Source organism: Protomyctophum parallelum, assembly GCF_964188405.1.
Source record: "Protomyctophum parallelum genome assembly, chromosome: 5".
NCBI classification, from domain to species: Eukaryota; Metazoa; Chordata; class Actinopteri; order Myctophiformes; family Myctophidae; genus Protomyctophum; species Protomyctophum parallelum.
The window spans coordinates 18,447,497-18,469,199 of record NC_139702.1 but is presented as its reverse complement, the minus strand read 5'-3'; the positions used below and the strand labels follow the sequence as shown (position 1 = coordinate 18,469,199).

General features: G+C 43.5%; 1 protein-coding gene across 2 annotated transcripts in view; it reads left to right on the top strand.

The window, feature by feature from the left end:
- LOC310858707 (zeta-sarcoglycan-like) overlaps window positions 1–21,703 on the top strand; it is a gene marked incomplete at its 5' end in the record, with an annotated part of 557,496 nt that overhangs the window by 310,969 nt on the left and 224,824 nt on the right. For both annotated transcript variants that reach the window (XM_083764948.1, XM_083764949.1), the window contains one exon: window positions 679–897. In XM_083764948.1, the coding sequence (XP_083621074.1) occupies window positions 679–897 (219 nt within the window). The remainder of the gene's footprint in view (window positions 1–678; window positions 898–21,703) is intronic.

The window sequence follows — 21,703 nt, the reverse complement described above, 5'->3', positions numbered from 1 at the left end:
GTACAGTTACAGCCTGGAGCATCATTCTGGCAAGAGTACAAATGCATGAAGACAAACAGAATTCAAGATATGTAATCACAATGCACAGAGCGAGGAACTTAATTTAGTGTGAAATGTGTTCATAGTAGGCTTAGGTTGTTTGTTTTTAGGCCGGGCCTGAATCTCTGAAATCTGGAGAAACCGAAACACCATGTTAAAAACCACAAAACATGGTTTGCTAAAATTATGCATTCTGCTTCAAACTGTCAGGAAGTATGCTGTACAACCAGCAATTGTACCGGTGTTTCGTCTCCACATTCTCCTGTGAACGAACTGAACCAGTCATTTTGCTATACTACAGTTCAAGTATAAAGTCTAATTTAATTAGATTATTATTTTATTGTTGTATGTTATTGAGAGCATTGTCTGAAGCCTTGTGCAAAACAGTGGCGATCAAAGGTCCATGACTAACTAACGAACTAATTATTCATTGTTACAACGTTGCAATGTGACACATACGCAAGCTTGTAGTTAGGCTATTTTCACAATTCCTTGAAAGTGCATTCACATTTTCTAAAGCTAGGAATTGTGAATATCTCAGGTAGTTACTACCATGACCATGACCCATGCAAATGGTGGCGTGTCCCAAAAATGGCTTTAGTTGGGGAAACACTGTTGTAATCTCTCTCTCTCATCCAGATGACCCAGGAGCAGTACATCCTGGCGGCCCAGCCCAACCCGCTGCACCAGCGGGCGCCGTCGGTGTGCGGCGGCGCCCAGGCGTACCCCGCCGTGGGCGTGGGCATCTACGGCTGGAGGAAGAGATGCCTCTACTTCTTCATCCTGCTGCTGCTCGTCACCATGATCGTCAACCTGGCCCTGACCATCTGGATCCTCAAGGTCATGAACTTCACCCCGGTAAGGGACCTGCGCGTGTGCCTGTACTAATACTTCTGCCTCGATCGATGCCAGCGATTCTCCAAGGGACTCCTGAGTCGCTGCCCTCCTCACCTCCTGTCTAGCTAAGAAAACGAGGTTGTGCGTCAGCAATGGGTATCTCAATGGAGTGCTAGACCCAACATCCAATATACCAAAAGTAGGAATTGAACAAAAATCCCCAAAAGGTAGCACATCCAAAATTTCTAATAAATGAAGGACAAATTACTCACATTTCCACTTTATTGCCACACACCAATAAACAAACGCTTACAAGTTTTGGCAATGAGCCTTCATCAGAGCATCTCATGTCATCAGAGTCGTGAGCTCTGCAGTGTTGTTAGCTCTGCTGTCTCACCGCAGTGTGTCTATAGGTGGTGCACCTCTTTCCCCTCCTGGCTGTGCCCTGGGTTGGCTCTCTCAGTGTCAGTTTGCTTGCTGACACCAGTTCCGGGTGCCTGACGCAGTGCCGAGCCAGCCTCATCCTTCTCTCTCTGACCTTGTCTGTGACCCGTGGTTGGTCACTGCCAATATCCACGTTTTGTGATGTGTGGTCCACCCATGTGACACCTAGAGGCCATTCAGACCAATCTTGTGTAGACAGTGCTGTGAGTGTCCATGTCTCGAGTCTTGACACCATGCTGCAATACTCCACTCCACTATTTGTTCTCATGTTTTAGTTTTTGTTGCTTGTTTTTTCTTGACCATAATCAGCAGCAGCAAAACTTATAAGACTTATAAGAGACTCAGAAAATAACACGATTAGTTCAGACTTTGCTTCGTGCAGGGAAATTCAGTCCCTTCCTTAGACACAGCAGCAGCAATAATCGACAAGTTACACACCAAACAAGCAAACATACACCAAATTGATTTAAAAACATTTTAGATTTAGACTTAGTCTTTTGGACGAAATGCTTTGTCACATTTTAGTCATTTCTATACTTGATAGTTTTAGTCTCGCCAAGTCATGTCTTCGTCCTGAAAAAAGGGGCATTAACCAAATAATTTCGTCATCGTTAACGAAAACAACACTGCTGAACAGGTGAAGGTTTACAAATAGCAGCCACAGAGTGTCTTTTGAATGGATACATATACAAAGCAAAGACAAAATAAAGAAATAACATTGAACATCGATAAGAGCACCAGTTAATGGTACTCGAGCAATAACAGAGTTGTTGTAGCCTTTGAACAGATCCCATCAAGATGTCCCCTTGCTGGTTTGAGTTGGAAATACAAAATTTTCAATGTCCGATTCTTCTGATATTCGTAGCTTTCTTCTCCCTATACTGTAAGTGAAGATACTCAGGCCTGTTTGATATTCTGGAGAGGGGACAGGCTTAGCTCTGCTTATCTTCCACAGATCCTGAGAGATCAAAGGACACACACACACACACACACACACACACACACACACACACACACACACACACACACACACACACACACACACACACACACAGAGAAAGTGAAGAGAGAATGGCCAAGACAAGAGCGAGTAAAGAGAGGCTCCGAGAGAGAGAGAGAGAGAGAGAGAGAACCTCAAGGATTGTTCTTGTTCTATATATGCAGGTTCTCAGGAGGATTTGTCTAAGCGTGCGTGGGTGGCTTGCAGAGATGTCTGCAGACCACGGCTTTGATCAGCACAGAGATGAGAGCAGACCTGGACGTGTCGCGCATGATATTAGTTGCTGAGTGCAAATATAGAATCATATCCTTAAGGGTCTGTTCGGTTCCATTTGTACATTCTATTTGTTACAAATGGATGAATTCACACTAATTCCGGGCCAGTACATTGCCTGTTTGGTTCCATTCGTACACTCTCAGAATTTCAGACCCACTAAGGATCCATTTGGACTGACTGGTGGTCCCCGGACCAAAACCAGAATCGGCGATCAATATTATAGTCCTCTTCTCAAAGTGCAGTATGCCGTATTGTAGGCAGAGGACGGCATACTGCCACACGCACGCACACACGCACGCACGCACGCACGCACGCACGCACGCACGCACGCACGCACGCACGCACGCACACACACAAACACACGCTTTAGACTTCTGGGCATCACAGCAGGTCAAAACACGTTGCAAGAAGTGTAGGCGAGACACCTGTGGTGTCTTAGTTATTAGACTACAGAAAATCCTAAAGGAAAATGTTGAAAAGCCTATTGCAAATTTAAAAATAAATGTCAGATGAAAATCCCTATTATGATTTAGAATCAGCTATGTTCTCAAACTGCAGAACTTGACGACAAGGCAGAGCTGAGAAAGTTGGATTGTACTAAGCACAAGATCAGAAATGTTGAAGGAGAGAGCATACGATTCAAAAGGAAAACACAAGTTATTGTAGACATTATTATACAACACACGCACTTCCTTCCAGCATACAATAGGGTAACTTTATCCCAGTTTGGGGCAGTAACGTGATATAGAATAATTATGAGACTTTTATCATCGACTCACTCAAATTCAAGGTATCGTGCTGGTGACTGGAGTTAGCAATGCCCGCCCGCACGCACTCACACACGCACACACGCACGCATGCACGCACGCACACACACACACACACACACACACACACACACACACACACACACACACACACACACACACACACACACACACACCACTGACTTTGTTCTGCTCATTGTTTATGTTGTCAGTCAACTCACGGATAAGCCGTTTAATAATGGAGGCTTTTGGAAGCTTTGTGTTTGTTTATGACGCTGCCTCCTGAAAAGCACATCCACACTTTATGAGGAAAAAGCCGCCTTGGCACAACACTGAGGAGGGACTTTGTTGGAGAATCCAATTGTTTGTGTGCATGTGTGCGTGTGTGGCAGTGTTTGTGTGAAAGTGCACGTTTCAGCAATTGTTCACGGTGTGTGTGTGTGTGTGTGTGTGTGTGTCTGCATGCACGTGCATGGCTCTCTTCCAAGTCCTTTGAGCTTTTCCCAGAGTGCAAAATTCAATTTCACTTGTCACTCACCAATCAGCCTGCTTAATTCTTGGTTTGGCTCAGGCCATGGTGTGTAGTGTGTAGTCTGTAGTGTGTATGTTTGCGTGCATGCGTGCGTGCGTGCATAAGTGTGAGTGTGTGCATAAGCATACGTGCATGCCTGCCTGCCTCCCTGCCCGCCTGCTTGCGTGTGCGTGCGTGTGTGTGTGTATGTGTGTGTGTGTGTGTGTGGGCGGTTGTGTCATCCTAATTTTTCAGCTGGCCTGCCTGTAATGTCGCTCCATAATCCATCTTGTCATGTGTCACAGCATGTCTTTCCTGTGGAACCACAGACTAACCATCCTTTTACACTGCATGCATTTCAAACCGCACTTCAGTGCTTGAAGATAGTCGCTTCTACTGTATTACCATTAAGCCACTTCCTGCAAGTCCACATCTTTGTAGTGGTGGAAGAAGTACTCACATGTTTTACTTAGCCAATACCACAATGCAGAAATACGCTGTTACAAGTAAATGTCGTTCATGCAAGAGCTTACTCGAGTCAAAGAGCACCAAAATACACTTAAAGTAGCAAAAGTCAAACTCATTAGGCAGAATGAAAACTGTTACTAAATATTTAGTAATTTACTAACACATTGACCAACACAGCCATATTGTTCTGCTGCTGTTTGCTGGTGAGGTTAACATTTATTTTATTTGTCAAACTATGATGAGTTGTCTAAACGATGAGAGGTCAAACACAATCCTTTGCCTACACGCTAAGACCCGTTCACAGATGACTTGTTGAGAGGATCAGATCAGAGCCGAGCCAAGCGGAGGAGCTGCTGCTGTTTGTGCTATGGTCCACGGCCGTGATTGTCTCTCTACAGAGTCCACAGGCCATAAGACCTCTGAACTCCACACAAGTGATACAAACACTGAGATTTACAGAATATCATATAAGTGATATTCCCTTTACAGTTTGTAACCCCAGTTCTGACCCTTTTCTTTTTCCCCCTGTATTATACTGCACTTTAGAAATTTCACTTTACTGCCGACCACTGCAAGGTGACTGCTATTTCTATACATGGCTACATGTATAAATACCATATTGTGCCGAATGCACAAACACTGATTATAAGACGACCCCCATTTGTGGAAAAAGAACATTTAATGTAAAATAGTCTATAGTCCCCGATTATAATACAAGCCTGTGTTTTAGGATATTTCCATTGGAAAAAAAACATAATCTATTCAGACCATGGGGTGTTACGCTGTGCACTCATGTGCATGCTTCACAACTGTCCACGCACGCGCAACGTGTGTGCTCACACAGTTTTAGGTTTATTCCGAGTAGCTCAGTTGGTAGAGAACTCGCCTTTTTGACCTCAAGGAGCTCGATCCCATGCACTGCTAACTCAGTGCATGAGTATTGAGTAGCATGACTTGGGTGCGGTAAGTCGTGTGACAACTACTGGGAGAGCTGATGGTAGGTGTTATGTTCCACCTCAGCAATCCATCTCCCAGGGGTCTAGCGCATTGTGAAACAAGGACAGACACTAGCGATCCAAGTATAAGCCTCCCGACCCGACCGACCTACTAAAGTTTACAATTAACCACATATGGCAGAGGTACACTGAAATGCATGGGCATGACAACTACTAAGTATAGCGAAAGCATCTTAAAATAAAGAAATAACACTCGTATAAATAGAGTACTAGAAATGTATTTAAAAAAAAGCAGCCAGCAATGCATGAATCCATTTTCGCTCGAGTCTTAGTTGTTGACAGGGGGGAGGGTGCAGGGAATGATCAGGGATCTGTTATATTGATCCACTTGGCGCCGATGGGATGTAAGAGATTGTTTTGATTCCTCATCTGCCTTCCTTGTTATGTCCTCCAAATGCAGATGGTCAGTGACACGTTTGCACCTCTTGTCAACATCTCTAGCAGCGCTGTCAATGGCGGCTTAGGAAAATAAGCAGGCCAAGCAGGGTCCCTTGAGGAACACCCTCCTGTCAATTCTTGTCAGAGTGCTACTGCATCTTGGTAGCGGCAGAGGTTCTGTACTTTAGTACAATTTTGAGATCCTTTTACTTTACTTGAGTACCTCTATGCAATTCTTTATACTTTATTTCATCTCAGGGGCAAATATTTAAAATGTTACTCCACTATAATCATTTTACAGCTGCTGGTTACAAGTTGTAGATATGGGTTATTATTACAATACATTGTCAAATTAAGACCTATTTTGTACAGTGGGCTATGCGAAAAAAGCTGAACTACAATCATACAGCATTGTGTCATATGGAGATGCGTTGTGGGTTTGTAGCTTTAACAATTTTATTTATCATTTTTGAGTAATTTTACTACTTTTTTTCAACCAAGGTTCATGTTTTAGGTTGTTGCATCTCTGTAGTCAAGTGAACAGGAAAAATCTGTCCGGATTTTCATAATTCCATCCTGATTGGCACCACCGTGGTATCCTTCCGCTATGGGGAGAGTTCACCCTGCTGGAAAGACTCATTCTGGGTCTCAAGATTTGGTAGACCTACAGCTCACAGGAAAATTCACTCAGAATCCGCTGTAGTATTATCGCAGGGACTTGCTGCTTTGTTGGTTCTGACCTCCCACAGCTTATCGTAGACTTCCCAGACCCAGCTTTGGGGCAGGTGGTATAGTACAGCAGGGAGGTCTGTTCTGTCAAGCAGGGGAAGGGGTTTGGCTAACCAAAGGAGGGGGGAAAATAATTTATTTTGGCAATTCCAGTGATGTTTGGTTCATAGCCATCCATGCAGTGTCTCAAAGGAGATTTTCTCCTGCCAGCCAATGCATGGATTGGGTGCCAATGCCATATCCTAAGGTTTATTTTTATTGTTTGAGTTTTGTAATACATGCAAAGTAACATGCATGTACTGTATTACGTGTGTGTGTGTGTGTGTGTGTGTGTGTGTGTGTGTGTGTGTGTGTGTGTGTGTGTGTGCGTATATACATACAGTATATAATATGAATAAGTGAAAATGTTATTTCATTCATTCCTGCCCTTTGTTTTATACTATTCATTCTCGCATCAAACCTTCACTGTGATCACCCCCAAGCTGTTGCTTATTATATATATTTTTATATATATTTTTTTACATTTTTTTATACCATCCTAACATCACTGAGGGAGATAAAGATGTTGGCTAGTTATACAAACACTCACAACTGTTGACTAGCCTGGGGGGAGTTTGGTCTTTGTCTTCTGGCCAACAGCTTCTGCCTGCAGTGTCATCTCTAAAAATACCCAAGCCCTCTGTGAGGAGGACCATAAAGAAAGATCCAAGCCCTCTGTAAATGGTAAATGGTGCATTTATATAGAGCCTTTATCCAAGGCGCTTTACATAGATTGTGCATTACATTCACAAACACATTCATACACAGATGGCGGCGGAAACCAGCACATCAGGAGCAATTAGGGGATCTGAGTCTTGCTCAAGGACACTTTGACACTAACTCTGAGGGAGCCCGGGTTCGAACTGGCAACCTTGCGATTACCATCCAGCCCCTGGGCCACCTCCGCCCCTGAAGACCATGAAGAAATATCCAAGCCCTCTGTGAGGAGGACCATAACCATAAAGAAGTACATGTACTCATAATACTGAGCTATACAATTTTAAAAACTGAGCGTCGTGGTGACACTTTTCCCCCCTGGTGTTAGTGGAGACTCGCCTTTGTTTTGGGATTTTTGGTGTTTGCATAATAGTCATGGAGAAACATGTTCTGTGTGTCTTGAACGGTTAGTAAAAACTGCTGGCGGTGCGGGCAAGGGGCGCATACAGTACGTTAGTTAAAACTCACCCGTGGCTTGTCACTAGAAGAGAGGATGCAGACCATGCTGCTGCTGTGCTCCTATATAGTCCTAAGTAAAACCTTCTATACTGTACTGGCACTCAGTACACTGAGTGGAATTGCATTTTCTTCTCCAAAACAGAGAGAGAGAGAGAGAGAGAACTATTATTTTTGGCAATTCCACTTCCAGTGATATTGTTTGGTTTATAGCCATTCACATAGGGCCTCGAAAGAGCTTTGCTCGTGCCAGCCATGGCAGACATGTCTCAGTGCCATAGCCTAGGGGTTTTTACATTTTCAGCTTTGTACTACATAAAAAAAAATGTTTCGCCTTTTTGGACTTTGTTACAGCAGTTTTGCAATAATTGAGCATTGCCTTTTTTGATGAGCACTTTGTTCGAATAGTATTATGTTCTTGATTTATGTGGCTGTAATGACAGGGATGTGGTTATTGCGCATTCAACTCAGTATGTTTTAATTAATCAATTTATAACAAAGGGGGTATACAAATGGAGCCTTATGTACCCATAAGGGTTCATTTAGTTCCATTTGTACTCTCCAAGAATCAATTTAATTAACAAGTGAGAATTTTTACTGTGCAGGGTGTCGTAGACCGCACTTTTATATGTCCCATCTTTGGCAGCTCCTGTCACATATGTTCAGTGATCCACGTCCCAAAAGGTTGATGGCTTCATTAGCTGATATATACTGATCGGTTACACACGAATGCCACTCTGTCCCCATACTGATCCTGCTGGCATATACTGTATGTACGGCAGTGGTTCTCAGGGCACGACACCCACAAATGATCATATTTGAACTGGGGTCCCCCAATCCTGACAAGCCCAATTGCCAAATTGCGGAGGTCTTGAGCAGGTGCATAGTAAACACATGCGCAGTGGCATTTCAAATGCGAAAGTGTTACTGTCCCAGATTTGACCACCAGGTGGCAGCAGCTTCACTGTTGTGGTTCTGGGGCCTTGCATGAACCGCAATGGAAACAAGACTCCCTTTTGTGTTATCCTTTTCTCATAACCTTTGACTGTACTGCCAGTATTCTTAACAAATCTGCTAATAATCAATCAAAGACCCAGGAACGATCTCCCATCGCACATGAGTCCAGCCCCACCCTTGGAAATGTTAAATCCAACGTAAAACAAACCCTCACCTCTCTGCTTTTATGTCAGTCAAATAACTTGTTGCCTGTTTTGACCACTGAATGTAAGCAATTTTGTGTTGAAATTGCATTGCTTTTTATGTTTCTTTGTCATATGTTTCATTTTTATGTGGTCTATATCAGTGGTTCTCAAAGTGGGTTCCTTGGAGGGGGTGTTAATGCAGTGGTTAAGCATTGCAATCATTTTAAGCACTGTACACATTTATAACGCTATGGCTATTCAAAAATAACAGATCTATAACCTTAAACAACTGTTACTTTTGAAAAGTTTTGAACAAGCATTTTTCCCTGGCACAAATCAGATTGGGCATACACGGTCAAATATATCTCAATTTGGGGGTCCTTGGCACAACAAAGTCTGAGATCTAACTGGCCTTGATGATGATTGAAATGTGATACTTTTGAAGGTGACTTGACTTACTGTACTTGAACAGAATCCACTGATCCTCAGATGAACCACTAGTCTCTGAAGCAAGCAACTTGGAGCCATGCATGGCTGCACGCACGCACGCGCACACACACACACACACACACACACACACACACACACACACACACACACACACACACACACACACACACACACACACACACACACACACACACACACACACACACACACACACACACACACACAGTTTTCTCATTTAAGCAGTAACTGTGCTGACCTCAGATAATGGACAGTCCAGTGTGAAATACAATGCCTTTCTCTCTCACACACACACACACACACACACAGTGGCGAGGGGTTAATGTGATGTATCCATCAGCGTTAGAGTGCTGACACACGTGATGTTAATCGCTCGAATGGTCAGGGCACACAAACATGCACATACACACAGACGCACGCACACACACAGGCACACATGCACGCACGCACGCATATATGGAATGCCACAATGATGCTATTACTCCTCATCCCTGTCTATTCATACTGTCCTCTCTTCCCCCTGTGTGTGTGTGTGTGTGTGTGTGTGTGTGTGTGTGTGTGTGTGTGTGTGTGTGTGTGTGCGTGTGCGTGTGCGTGTGTGTTTTGCCACAACCTGGCCCGTGGGGCCATGAGAAATAGAGGAGGACGCAGTGGAAGTGTAAAAAGTAGCAATCATTTACATACGTACCCTAAATAATGCTTACAGAATGGTGTGTAATTCATTAAGATCAGTAATGTCACTGTGGCGTTGCAGAGTGTGTATTACTCAGGCACTAAACTATGCAAGACAACAACCTTCACATTGGGAGCAAATCAGAGTTTGTTGTCTTGCTCATGGACATTGCAACACTAACCCAGAAAGGGACGGGGATCGAACCATGGACCTTCTGATTCCAAAGTGGCTTGCTCTACCACCTGAGCCACTGCCTCCCCTGTACAATCATAACTGTTCATTAAACTAAGAGATTAAATCGACCTGGTGCATTTGTATACTCTCTTACGCTACTCTCTTGTTTGGTAGACTTGCTGTGGCTTAATCGAAACGTTATTGAATCAGGCAATCATTTCACACGTGCATAATTTGTGATCTTATACCACCTGGGATATAGTGCATGCATAACCAAAGTAAAGTAAATTAAATCAAAGCAATAAAATTCTAAACAAGGCAATATGTGGAAGTGGACCTCAGAGGAAAACAACAGTTTAGAGATCTAGAATGGACTGAATCAGAATCAATGTTTGCACTGTAACTATAATAAAGATGATTAAATAAAGTGGTCATATTCATCAACTAAACCGGATACCTTTTTTATAAATAATGGGAGCACTGCATGGATACTGCATTTTTATGTCTGACCAGAATCAGGTCCTCTTAGTCTTTTGGAAAAGCCTCATATGTACAAAAATTTTACTGTTACAAAGATAGCAGATCTATACAAGCTTGTCGCGACATGTTTTGAGTTTGTAGATACTTAGATTACTTTGCCAAGCAACAGTAAAATTAATGTTCTCAGCTTGGATCTTAGCTTATTCTGAAGTTTTGCTACAAAACTAAAAAGCTAATGGGATGGATTCATTCTCTACTCATCTATTACTTTTAACTCAGATTACACGCTAACTAAATCATCCTGGATGCACGCATGCCTGCGCTTGCGTGTCTGCATGACTCATATTATAGTGGTCAGAGTTAAATGTAGTATAGTGTAGTCTGGGCCGGCTCCACTTAGTCTGGGCCGGTTCCAGCTCATATTGTGCTCCAGGCAAGAGTACCCCCCACCCCCACCATACGCTCTTGCATGCACGCACTGGAAATTCCACCTTATTGAGCTCAGGACTTTCAGTCGATACACTCACAGAAAACGTTTATGATATCACCTTAATGGAAGTTACACCAAATCACTTTCTAGTTGGATTGTAATGTCATGGAGCTCCACCTGCATGCTCCCCATCTTGTACCTACTGGTAGTACACCTTCCCAGGCAAGTATAGCCAGCTTGTCTAGAATCAAATGTTTGCTACGCACGCACGCACGCACGCACGCACGCACGCACGCACGCACGCACGCACGCACGCACGCACGCACGCACGCACTCACTCACTCACTCACAGACACACAGGCCCAGACTACACTATATACTACTACATACAACACTGTTGCAGGTTTTGAAATCACAGTTTTGATTGCATTTGTGTGAATTTGCATGAATTTAAGTGAATTTGTGTTGTGCATTGTATGGTCATGCATGGGTTGTGCAGATTTCAAATCCAATTTATTTCCTTTTTTAAGTGGTTAAAATGACAGATGTTTTTTTCCCGGTTTGAGGGAACATGGATGCAATGTGAAAACCTTGTTGCTTTAATTGGGAAAAGAAGTGTTTGCTGACGGGTAGGTTTATGGCCTCTGACCCGTGAAAACTATTGAACACAAGCGAGCATAAACTTCCAAAGGGCCCGCTCATCCATCACACAGACAGTTTGGTATTTATCGCCACAAAAACGTCAAACAAATGTTTGCATTGTCCTTGTTTAGTTCTCCTGATAGAAATTATTTGATTTTCCGCCTCTGCTATATGAAATTCTAACACTTTCATTTGCCGCAGTGTTTGTTTTAATACAAGACGAACACTGAGGGAATGAAGAACACAAAGCTTTTGTTAGATTTAAATTAGAAAAGAAATAGCTCAGCAGTTTCCTTTTAATGTATTTGTTTTATTAGCCAATATTTCAAGGTGGGGGGGGGGGGGGGGGGATAAGATAAGATATTTAGGTTATATCCTGGGAGTAGATTCATCTCCTTGGAAAGAGAAAACAATGGAAAGGGAGTAACAAGGATGGATAGGATTAGGAACGATCAGAGGGACAGCGCCGATGTTTTGGAGATAAAGCCAGAGAGGCCGGCCAGACTGATATGGTTTGGACACGTACAGAGGAGGGATATAGTGAGTATATCGGTAGAAGGATGTTGAGGTTGGAACTGCCATGCAGGAGGCCTAGAGGAAATCCAAAGAGAAGATGTATGGATGTAGTGAAAGAGGACATGAAGTTAGTGGTGTGAGAGAAGAGGAGGCAGAGGACAGGGTGAGATGGAGACAGATGATTCGCTATGGCGACCCCTGAAGGGAATAGCCGAAAGGAAAAGAAGAGAAGATTCATCTCCTGAAATTAAGAAATACTTATATTTCCTGTCGTGTTAAATTGCAAGATCCAGATTCGTCCATGGGCCAAACCTTAACGATCTGGGTGGGCAGATTATTTTGTTGTATAATATCATCAATAATAAACTCTTTACATTTTGAATCTTATATGCTCTCTCTTTCAACATAGTTGACTACACATTTCTGATCTTGTGTTACATCATGAAGCTTCCAGCTTTCTCAGCTCTGCCTTGATGTCAAGCTAACGTCTAAATCCTTATAGTGATCTTCATCTGCATGCTGTTAAGACCAATTATTTGTGCCTTTGCACAACATTAAATGCACAATAATGTTGTGCATAGGAGAGCTAGCGCCTTTCAAAAACACAAAAAGTTAAAATATGGATATAAGAGGTTTCAAAATATTCTTTCCATTCGCTCCAGGTATGTATCTGAGTGGCTGTGAGTGAATCCGTTATGGCAGTTGTCCTGGCGCCAGCCCTCTCGGCGTCGTTGGGGATTAGGTTCCACCACCGCTAGTGTCGTCAGCAAACTTTCACAGTGGTTTTGGAGCTATTTCTGGCTCTACAGCGCTGGGTGAACAGCAGAGGACTCAGTACGTGGCCCTGAGGGGTTCCATTATTGAGGGTGAGTGGTCAAAGAGGCTTGACTGCCCACCAATATTGGTGTTCAGGAAAAGACCCAGGCTCACACTGCAGGGTTCAGCTGCAGATTAGACAGCTTCACAGCTGTAGCCTGGTGGGGACTAGGAAACCAGTTGGCAATAATGACGTAATCGTTACTTGGACAATGATTTGTTATCGTCCCTCCCCTCCCCTTCCCATCACTCTCCTCTCCTCTCAACAAGTTTTGAGGGTAAAACGTGTCTCTAACAGACGGTGGCTGTGTTTTCCCTCTGTGTGTGCGTGCTTCCTGTAAACACCCATGGGATGGGTTGTGCGTTTCGTGTGTAAACAGATCAGAAATAGATTCAGCTGATAGTCTTAGCTTTTTCAATTTCCTCTCGTCTGCCACCGCCTCTCCCCTCTGAGCAACAGGACGTGGAGAGACATGAAAAGTTGTATTTCTGCCACGAGGAGGAGGGGAGAGGAGAGGAGAGGAAATACATTAAATGACATTAAAGAAAAGAGTGATGGTGACAAGAGGGGAGGAAAGGACAGAATAGAGGAGTGCAAAGGAGAAGAGAGTGATGGAGAGGACAGGAGAGGTAAGTGTATGGCGTTTGAAGAGATGAGAGGGTGACAGGCAAAAAAAAGTGGATTGTTGAGAAGACGAGACGAGATAAAGAACGATGGTGAAAAAGTGATGATGCTGTTGTATCTGTGGTCCCACAGGAGCCAGGGAGAAGATTACACAGTACTTGATTTCAATTGGCTCTGAAGTCAATTTCCGCTCTGGCCTTGTGTTGGCCTACTCACAAGGCGCCCGCACGCACACACGCACGCACGCACGCACGAACGCACATAATGGCTGATCAGCAACATACTCATTATTGTTTCCAACATCCCGCGACATACATTTTTAAAGGGGTGTGGTGTGGTGTGTGGTCTGAATTGGATTTGGTGGAAATCCAATAAGGAATTGACTGAGCGACACAACATCCCTTTAACAGGGGAACAAGAGCTATTAAACAGACAAAACAATGAAACACCATTTGGTATTGGATTGTGTTTATTAGACACCGAGCGTGTGTGTGTGTGTGTGCGTGTGTGGGAGCGCGGGGGGGGTGGGGGGGGTAGAATGTGATTACAGAACGTCATTACTCGTGGAATTAGAATTTTAAGAGCGGCGTATAACTGATGTGGAACAAACTAGGGAACCGCATAGTATTTAATTAAACCACACACGCACGTAAGTATGCACGCATGCACACACAACACACGCAGGATGAACTTTACTAAGTACCTTCATATTTGAATTGTGATCCACAGTTTCCATGAACCCCCCTATTATTCCACCTTTCACCTGTTGAAATGAGACGGAGAGCTAGAGCAACTGTGTCATTGTTGAGGATGGTGAGAGAGAGAGAGAGAGTTAGCCTTTTGCAATCTGACATCTCTCCTTCCATGTCAGACCGGACATTACTGGTTACTTTGATTACAGACAGACAGACGGAATTGACATTTAATCTTGGGGGCTTGAACAGTCAGGCTACACACGCACGACCCAGGGGGGGTTGAGGAAAGGTGTTCCCAGTTCACCACACATAGACACATTAATCTTCCGATCACACTGCAATGATTCATTTCATATCAGACTGAGGAAGAGCGAGAGACTGTGTGTGTGTGTGTGTGTGTGTGTGTGTGTGTGTGTGTGTGTGTGTGTGTGTGTGTGTGTGTGTGTGTGTGTGTGTGTGTGTGTGTGTGTGTGTGTGTGTGTGTGTGTGTGTGCACGTTATGTCCTAGCCCTGGCCTTTCTCCTGTAGAAGAAAACTTGGCTCTGTTAGGCCCCCTAGTGGAAGGCTATTAATGACATTTTAATACACATAAATTAGAATTAGTGGAATCCAGGCTGCCACTAGCCTCGGAAACCCAGACGTTTTTTTTCCCAGGGAGAAAGGCTGCCACTGACCTCTGAGTTGTGCTCTGATCTGCTTTGGAAATCACACCAGTGAGTCCTGAAGTGCAATGTTCCAACGGCTGGACTTGCACTGTGCGGGATCTGCCGTTTGCATTTTCTATAATGCCAGCCCAGGATCCCATGTATTGAATAAGTAAATCATTGTGTAGGCCTAAAACACTATGTTGCTCCATTGAAATTGTAGTCTGTTATCCAATCACACGCTCTCGCAAAGCCACTTTGATTTGATTTGCTCCCAGCAACCACTGCCACTGATAGCCGGCTAACAGCTCCTAGGACGATATGGTTACCTCACGATACGATATCTGTGGTGATATTAGGCCCTCGATAATGTTATATCACGATATTCGATATATTGGCGCTGTCAGCTCCTATCCAAGTAGCAGACTCCAAGCTTGTCACTGACGACATCCTGATATTTCATCACTGCGGACAGTTCTGCATTCAGGCACTGACATCCCAAGTGAGAAGGTTAAGAGCTCTCTGTGGTGCTGAAATAGTTTCCGGAGCACACTCTGCTCCACGTCCAAACATTGTTAGTGCAAATCTGTGCACTGCATGCATACAGAGAGAGAGAGAGAGAGAGAGAGGACCTCACTCTGAGCTGGGGCATTTCCCTGCGCTTTCACTTGACGGTTACAAATGATCAAAGGACACCCCCATGACATCAACAAAGACACAATGCCTGTCCAATATTTTTCCATTTCAGTAGGGGAAGAGACACAATAGCAAACTAAGCAAAGGAGAAAATTGAGGGAGGTTCCCCGGTGAGTCCTATACTGTCATTGCATTTATTTTCCTCCCGTTTCAAAGCGAGTGAGAGAAAGAGAGGCGACCAGGGGGAAGGGCAGGAGGGACACAATGCCATAGGATGAGAAAGAAACAAAACAGTATATATTTTCTCTCAGCAGACACTGTGTCTGTCATAGATGGTTAAATGCAGCCAAAGGTAATGAGATAAGATCAGATCAAATACAGCTTCATTGATCCCCGTGGGGAAATCCTGGTGTCATAGCAGTATAGTCTCAAAGACAGATGATCAGATATATCTGCCAGCAGTGATACTATGTCTGGTTAGGCTAAGACTGGGTGAAATCAGAATATAATAATCATAATGATCATAATTAGTATTATAATAATTGTAATAATAATAACCAGTAAGAAGCCCTGGGCGAGAAGCGACCTCGCCCTCCACATCTGCCTGGGTGACGGCAGACTGCTGGGTGAGCACTGACGCTTGGCATAGGGTGTCAGATCAACATAATGGAATGAATTCTGTACTGGCCATATATGGAGCGTGTCTTGAGTGTACAGGGTTTGATGAGGGCCCAGGTAGGGCCGTGTCTTAATTTAGGCCTCTAGTTTTCGCCGGCTGCCGGGCACGGCTGCACTAATAACTTTAAGGCGGGCCAGTCTAGAGTTTGAATGGACAGGTATCAGTCAAAAGGGAGACAACGAAGAGGAAGGACGGGTGGGGAGGATCTATATATGGAATGTCAGAACAGGTCAGCTCCATATATGGAGATCTAAGGGTTTGAGGTTTGAGATCGGATATAGAGTTCCTGGCCGGCTCCATATATGCAGATCTAGGTGATGATCCAGTCTTCTCCATGTAAGGTTATCCAGGGCTTAATGAGGTCAGTGTCATGATCTTCATATATGGAGACGGCCATATATGGAGCGTGTCACAAGGCGTGATGGACTGGCGGCCATACACGAGGCATGATGTCACAAGGCGTGATGGACTGACAGCATGGAGGCCTGACTGACAGAGAGACAGGTTTTGCAGGTTTTCATAGTAATCTGAGACCTACGGTCGCAATTCATTATTATTATAACAGCATCAAGGCTTACCGTGACATTGGGACTGACATCAGGATTGGTTTCAAAGCAGTCAAGCAGGCCATATATTTGATTTTAGATAGATATATAGAAAATAGATGACCCAGCACACTGGGTCATGCTCCAAACTTTCTAAAATGTATTTTACCTCCACCGTCGTACGTGATGTTTCCACCTCAAGTGGCTCTTCCTCAAGACTATAGACAATATTGTCTGAGGATAGACAGTATTGGTCTCCAAATGTCACTTATGATGGTGAAAAGAAAGAAAAAGATAAAATCTAAAGTTTTGGAGCAGGCTCTACTTTTCTCTTATAGCTTGACTTCTGTCCTGCACCTGTCACGTTAAAATGGATGTCTTTCCTTTGTTTAGTTGAATTTAGATTTCCCCAGACATAATGATAGGTGAAGATCTGCAACAGCAGTAAGCATAGATCCGTACAATGTCTCACTATATCATATCCAGAAACCAATTATCTCAACACCTATACTTTATCATAGTAGTACTATACAATTTTAATTTAAATCCTGAAAACGGTTTTGGACATTTGAGGTATAATTTGTCATGAATCTATTGTCTATTAATGTGTACAGAATATCAACAGTATATTAATGTGTACAGAATATCAACAGTGCACATGTCAGCTGGTCTTTAGCAGTGAATATAAATCCAATCATTGCAGTAGGCTACATGAGTTTACTTTATGTACGTACTACAGTATAACACTGAATCGTGAATGAGTTATGAATAGTGCCACTAAGGGCCCATGACGTAAATCACCGTCAAGTTCAAGTGCACGGTCATGTGCCCGAGACGGAGATGTCAAAGTAGTGATATGAAAACGGATTGCATCGCTCCACAGCCTAGATGTGTTTGTTGCGCAATCCTCTGTGTTGCACAACAGTGACACGTCATCGGAAATGTTCCTCCCCTGTTTAGCTGACGACAATGAAAATTTTAAAACATAAATAACTCGCAATCTAAATCATTCCGCCAAATTATAAAAAAATATCCTGTGTTTGACGGCCCTCCGCCGTCCAGTCGCTAGTCGCGATAGATTTATTCTTACCTCTTGTTGTTGTCGATCGCATCTTTAGTGTTGTGGCTATTGTTAGCTGCTACACACACACATTCACAACTACATCCGGTCCGTCGGTAAAAGTGGTCCGGGCGCTATAAGCGATAGGCACATTTTATTAATGGATTAAATAGGCCCGCTGGCCCGGGCCCTTAAGGTGTTGGCATATGTCATGGTTCTTGTAATGTACATCCCAGTAGCCTATAGTCCATGTACCACGTGGACCAGAGTCAAGAATCCCAAGTCAGTAATCCAAGAACAGAACAGAAGGCTTGGCTGTGGAGCCTGATGGCTACTGGCACTAAGGACTGGTCAAGTGACATTGTGTTCTGCCGCAGGGGGGATGATTCTGTGGCACAATGTGCTCCTCATCCCCAACTACAGTTTGTCTCCCTCACCAGCTTGTTCAGTTTGTTGACATCCCTTGAAGGCAAAAGTGAAGCTGCTTCACCGTGTTTTTTTTATATGCCACTGTAGGCACTTGGAGCAGGTCGGCAGTAAAAGATCTGAGGGGGAGGTTTGGAATATATCTAGGTAGGCAGTCATAGAGGTAGGAAGACCATTGAGAGCTTTATAAACAAGTAAAATTGTTTTAAATTCAATCCTAAAAACAACCAGGAGCCAATGTACAGTAGTGAAGCTAAAACTGTAGTAATATCTTCTCTAATCTTTGTTTTAGTTAGCTGTCGCATTTTGAACAAAATGTAATATCATCACCTTATTAAACTAATGGCCTAAGTCATTTTTTGCCGAAAATTAGTTTTTGGCCTAAATCACCACCTGGTGATGTTGGCCACCTCTGGTAAAATCGCCTAAGCCCTAACGTAAAAGGCCTTCCTGTTAAGCAACCCATAATGCTACTCACGTTAGCCGGTTAGCTAGCTGTGTTGTTTGCACAACACTGGATCGTCCATCTTAGTTCGCCATCGCCATAATAATCCATTCTATCCATTTCTTTCAATCGCCTGTATCTCCTATTCCTTGTCCCAGATGGCATTTTTGGTCAAAACAACGTTTCTTTGACGGCACAGATCCGACCATGTGGAGCTCCCCAGAGCTCCGGTCTGGATTCATATTGTCCACAAGGCTGGCCCAGCTCTGTGTAGATTCCAAATTTAGGTCTATTGCGAACTGACCGGAAATGACGGCTTTTCAAAATAAGAGCTTGAATTAAAAAAATGCTGGCGCGAATTAGGTCCTAATTTTTCAATAAATGATAGCGCTAAATGTGTTAAGAAATATAATATATTCTACATTTGGCACAGTTTTTTGTGTTTCCTGAAAACCTTGAAAAAATTACTTAGGCATTGCATTAATCAAGCCAAGAGAGAACAAAAGCATGGATCAACATGATCAAACAGTGGTCTGATAGCTCGGGCCTTATTAAAGTATGGATTAAAATAAATATAATAATTATAATTATAATAAACATACATATATACTACACAAGTAAATTGTCCAAAACATAGATTTTTCAGGATAAAAACTAAAAAGTACTATAGTAAATCAAAACGCATTGCTTCACACTGCATGTGTTTCGAGCTTGTGGATCTGCTACTTTTGTGTGAAGCTGTAGTATGATCAAGTAGGGCGTTGATTTATGAAAAAAAAACACAAACACTCAAATATGGATATAGGCCTACAAGGTTTCTGCCCGACAGCAACAAAATGTGCTTTGTTATACTGTCCCCAACGGGGTGACATTTGAGTTGAAGTGTGAAGTCAGAGTGTGTAGAGGCAGGGTGAACAGGAAAGGTGACAGCACAGTTCCTCTGGGACAACTGCATGGTATTGTTCTCCAGCACATGTGACAGGCTCCCCTGCAGTGTGACACACGCTGCAGGGGCTCTTCATGAGCAGTGTGCTCAAAATGAAGAGAACGCCACAGCAATTCAGCCTGAGAGATCTCAGGGAATCATCGCCAAATCTTTAAGAAATATAAATAAAAATAAACAACTATAGTGGGATAAGAGCCAGTCCACTTTAGCCTGTGACTCGGTGATGATACATGAGTCACCAGATTGTCCTCTTCAGTCTATTCTCATACAACAGGAGGCAGGGTGAGGGAATCTCTCCATTTACAAACAACAGACACTAACGATCAGTCATTCTGGAAGCATCTGTTTAAAATGCTGGTTAACCTATAAGCACTTATACCCTCTAGTAACTAGTCTAAGAGAAACGGACTTGAGCTACAACTGTATACTTTTGACCATCTACGCCAAATCTCTTTGTAACAAAATGCCTAGCTACAAGCTCACCGTGCATGTTCCCCCAAAATAGGCATGCTGGGGTTTAAGTGGTTGAACTCTCTAGTGTATTCTTAATCAAACGGACCTGAGTTCCAACAGTACTTGGACAGCCCCCCCCCTGCCCCATCTACACCATGCAAATGTCTTCGCCAAAAAAAGTCGAGCATGTAGACTGGCTATCTTTAGTCTAATGTCTCCCCCAGAATGTGGATGCTCCCGTTCAAGCGGTTAACAGTACAACAATCTCATATAAAAACAATCTATATGGCTGCTGCATGTTCATGTGGGTGTGTGCATTGGATAGACTCATTATCGCCGCGATGGTCTTTCTCGTTGTTTTCCTTGCTTTATTGCTGCGCAGAGACGTAGCTGAATTACTATGTCCGGCGCCTCCACCAGAGAGAAATTAGATGCCGCCGCCGCTTTGCTTTACAATCACACCCCGGGAGGGAGAAAATAGACAGGGCTGGAAAAGTAATACCCAATGCCCAATTGTTTTCCATTTGTCATACAGGGGTCTGTGTTAGCGGCTGTGGTTGGCAAGCCATATACGCATGTGCACGCACACACACACACACACACACACACACACACACACACACACACACACACACACACACACACACACTTCCCGATATGGGCTTTTGTTCCATTAGTTTTATTGCTTTCAATGAGTAACCTGAGGATACAAGGGTGATCATTCCCCTTCTGATATGCGCGGTGTTGACGGGCGGCTCGCTTGTGAACAGGACGGAAGTGATTTGTGTTGATGTCCGAGGCATGGGGAGCGCTGTAGACACTTTACACGCCACCTTTACACGGCAACGGTCTGTAGAGAAAACCACAAAGTTCTCTCACTTTTTATCATGCGTTTAGAATGAGACGCAACAGGGCGAGGGATGGCTTGCTCATCCTCCACTGCACCAAAGTTATTCACTCACTCACTCACTCACTCACTCACTCACTCGTGGGCATGCTCGGGAGTCATGCACAATTTGGTCCCTCAGTGCTTCATAGTCAAGGAGGAACTGGCCACCTTGATTGTGAAACCCAGAATAGAAATTCATATTTAATTGTATTCATGAATTTCATCTACACCAAAAGGTCAGTGGATTGCAGTCATTAACCTCAGCATATCGGGTCAAACAGCAGTAGAATAAGTGGCGAGTGTTAAAGACAAGTAGAAATGGAAAATGTGTTTTTTACCCTTTTGGAGCATGCCAACGGTCATAATGGGGGATAGTTACAAATAGGTGCCAAGACAATTGAAAAGTATTATATCAAATTCCAGTCTTAATTACTTAATAATGAATTGCATTTTTATAGCGCTTTTCCAAGTGCTCAAAGCGCTTTACAATGGTTCATTCACCGCCGACCCAGGGATCATTGGACGACCTGCTCTACCTCCTGAGCCACAGCGCTTCATGTTTTAACTCATTGAACGCCAAGGACTTAATTAACGTCTTTAATTAAATGGTGCCAGGAATGTATTTAACGTGTTTTTGAGCTT